The sequence below is a fragment of the Gavialis gangeticus genome, unplaced genomic scaffold (genome assembly GCF_001723915.1).
Source record: "Gavialis gangeticus isolate Ggan-Ray unplaced genomic scaffold, GavGan_comp1, whole genome shotgun sequence".
NCBI lineage: Eukaryota > Metazoa > Chordata > Crocodylia > Gavialidae > Gavialis > Gavialis gangeticus.
In genome coordinates, this window is record NW_017729024.1 from 179,118,577 (window position 1) to 179,121,701 (window position 3,125).

General features: G+C 47.4%; 1 protein-coding gene across 6 annotated transcripts in view; it reads left to right on the forward strand.

Moving 5' to 3' along the window:
• Positions 1 to 3,125, forward strand: part of CTIF (cap binding complex dependent translation initiation factor) — a 378,020-nt gene that overhangs the window by 327,877 nt on the left and 47,018 nt on the right. For all 6 annotated transcript variants that reach the window (XR_002097493.1, XR_002097494.1, XM_019518141.1 and 3 more), the window contains one exon: positions 1,296 to 1,451. Coding sequence is in view for 4 of the 6 variants with exons in the window: in XM_019518141.1 (XP_019373686.1) it covers positions 1,296 to 1,451 (156 nt within the window). In the remaining 2 variants the exon portion in view is untranslated. The remainder of the gene's footprint in view (positions 1 to 1,295; positions 1,452 to 3,125) is intronic.

Below are 3,125 nucleotides of genomic sequence, written 5' to 3' on the forward strand. Positions count from 1 at the left end.
CTATTTGATCTAAACCAGCTAGGTCTGATACGACATCCATCCAGGTTTATCTTAAATTGATTTTGCCCATTTTGAAAGTGGTTTATGTGCAGTGAACTTCTGTTGTGTTACAGATTTGAACCGGTTTCCAACCACTTATACCAGGTTCTGTGTAATTTCTTTGCCTAGCCCTGCACAGCCATCTATCTCCAGGCTTAAGACATTAGATGCAACAGTGTATCCCTCCTTTGTCTCCACCCATAGGAATAAGCTGGGTAAAGATAATAAATTCAATTACTGTACTCCTCCATAGGGTTTTGAACTGGTTCTGCAATTTCCCCCTCCATTTATGACTCACAACCACAAGAAAGGGGACTTAAGAAGAGAGATAAGCAAACCGAAGTGGTACTTCTTGAAATGAGCTGTGTGCCATCATAGAGGGAAACACCCATAACTCTAAGCGCTGTATACACTTGCTGTACCATCATAGTTTATTACTGTATATTGTCCCTCTCAAACACCAACCTCCCTGCTTAAAAATGAATGATGTTTTTACTGGATTTCTGCTTTTCTTTTTGCTCTTGCCTCTCATGCTTTTATTTTCTTAGAGTCCTCACTTTTTAGCATCCACTAGTTTTGTCTTCTCTGGGCCTGTGGGGACACAGATAACTTGTTGTGCCTTTGGCCCTGTCATAGCTCCTGGATGCCATCCTAGGGCACTGTTTTAGTACCAGCATTGCACTCCCTTGGTCCTTGTCCCATTGGGCACCCCGCCAGCCCCTCTGTAATTTAGAGGGCCCCCAGGGGGCACTTGCAGCAGCCATGTAGAGGCACTGCAGAAGGACTACATGGACTGTCCTGTTCACAAGGCAGTAACCTTGAGAGAGGCCTGGGCAGACTGCGCATGTGACTTGAGCTCTATTAAGCTGGAGAGCCCCACGTAGCAAGCGCTCTTGGTGCGGCTCGCATGCCCTTTGCATTTGCCAGGGCTTTGTTGTACAAGCTGAAATGACTGCTCCCATACATCACAGAAGGAATAAAGGCCAAAGGGGAAGCAGTTTCTATTACATTGTGGCAAACATTGCGGTCGCCGACACTATTTCCACAGTACCTGTTTTGCGATGCCTTTTTGTGTTGAAATTTCAGCCTCTGCCCTTGCATTGGGTAATCTCCTTGTTCATTACTAAAGAGACAGTCTGTCTCCTCCGCCTATAGTTTCCATTTCCTCTTTTCTTAATTCTCTCCCCAGACAGCTGTTCCCTCTTCCATGACGGTGTGGTTTTGCTGATGCCGTCTGTTGTCTGTCCCTCTTTCAGAAGGATTTCACAATGCGGGAGGAGCTGCAGCAACGGGACGTGGAGCGCTGGCTGGGGTTCATCACCTTTCTCTGTGAAGTCTTCGGCACCATGAGAAGCAGCACTGGGGAGCCCTTCCGGGTCCTCGTCTGTCCCATTTATACCTGCCTCAGGGAGGTAATGCCTCACTTTTTCGCCCGTGCATGGACTAGGCTGTTGAGTTGGGATTCTGTGGGTAACGTGGGTTATTCCTTCCTGTCTGTCATTACCTCTGAACGTGTGTTTGGAAAGGTCTACAAGCACATTTTGATCTTTCTACCCTCATTCCCATTTTCCCAAATGGGAGGGCAACAAAAATAGGGGGCTTGGGCACATGACTTCTGAGGAGAGGCTGAAGGAACTGGGCTTATTTAGTCTAGACAAGAGAAGACTGAAAGAGGATTTAATAGCAGCCTTCAACTCCCTAAAGCGGGGTTCAAAAGAGGATGGAGCTGGACTGATCTCAGTGGTGGCAGATGACAGAGCAAGGAGCAATGGGCTCAAGTTGCAGCAAGGGAAATTGAAGTCGGATATTAAGAAAAACTTTCTCACTAGGAGGGTAGTAAAACACTGGAACAGGTTACCCAGAGAGGTGGTGCAATCTCCATCCTTGAAGGTTTTTAAGACCAGGCTAGGCAAAGCCTTGGCTGGGATGAAATAGTTGGGGATGGTCTTACTTTGAGGAGGGGGTTGGACTAGATGTGATCTCCTGAGGTCCCTTCCAACCCTAACTTGTTATGATGCTGTGAGTCTCTTCTAGATGAGAGCTCAGCAGTCCATGCCCCCCAACCCTCAGGTTGTATTTGCAGAATTCAGTATTTCAAAACCATTGAAAGAAGAAGAAAGGCAGAAAAATATGGTTGTGACAGGCCAACTCCAAACCTTGCAAAATAGCACCTACAGAAATGTCCCACTGAGGGCAGAGTCCAGGGAGGCAAGAGTCAGGCACTGCACTGTTATTGTGCATGCCAAGGTAGCACCCAGAGACCCCGCTGTCTGGAGGAACAGCATAAACATGCACGGTTCTCCAGATGAGACCGTCCCTGGCCTGGAGGATTTACAAACAAAACAGCCAAATAGGGAGAGACCAGGAGCAGATGCAGATACAAATGTGCAAAGTGGCTTGCCCAAGGTCATGCAGCTGGATTGTAGGAGGGGTGGGGCCAGATCCCAGGGCTCATGACTGGCCCCATTGCCCTTTCCACTAGGCTGTATGGCCTAATGACTCCAAATGAGGTGGAGTTGTTTCAGGGCACAGGCACACAAGTAAATTAGCACAAGGTAGAGGAGGGCAAGTTTTACTCTTCTTCAGCTTCCCCACACTAACTGCCCATATGCATGCATTTACCCCCTGTAATGAAAATTAGCCCAGTTGTTTGCTGAAGGAGAAGTAAGCTGCTAAGGGTTAGCATCCTCTTACCATGGGGTAAGAACGTGCATATGGGCAGTTACTGCAGAGCAGCTGCCATGCTGTGAAGAAGTGCCCCCTTTTAACTCCCAGTGACTCCTTCATGTGTCCCTATCCTTTAGTGACTCATGTAGGTAACTGAAATCCTGGTGGGATCCTTCCCCTGACGTTGCTGGGAAGAAACCTGGCTGTCAGATGTAGAAGAGTAAGCTAAAGTATTAAGGCAGACAAGGTTCTTTGCATGAATCTGATATCTTTTATTAGACCAACTTAAATAGTCGGAAAACAATTATTAAGCAAGCTTTTGGGTTCAAAAACCCTTTGTCAGGCTAAGGAAGTTTCAGCAGTCGGTGTGGCTCTTCCTGGATGGGACGAAAAGTAAAGAAGCCAGAGGCTGGGCTGGG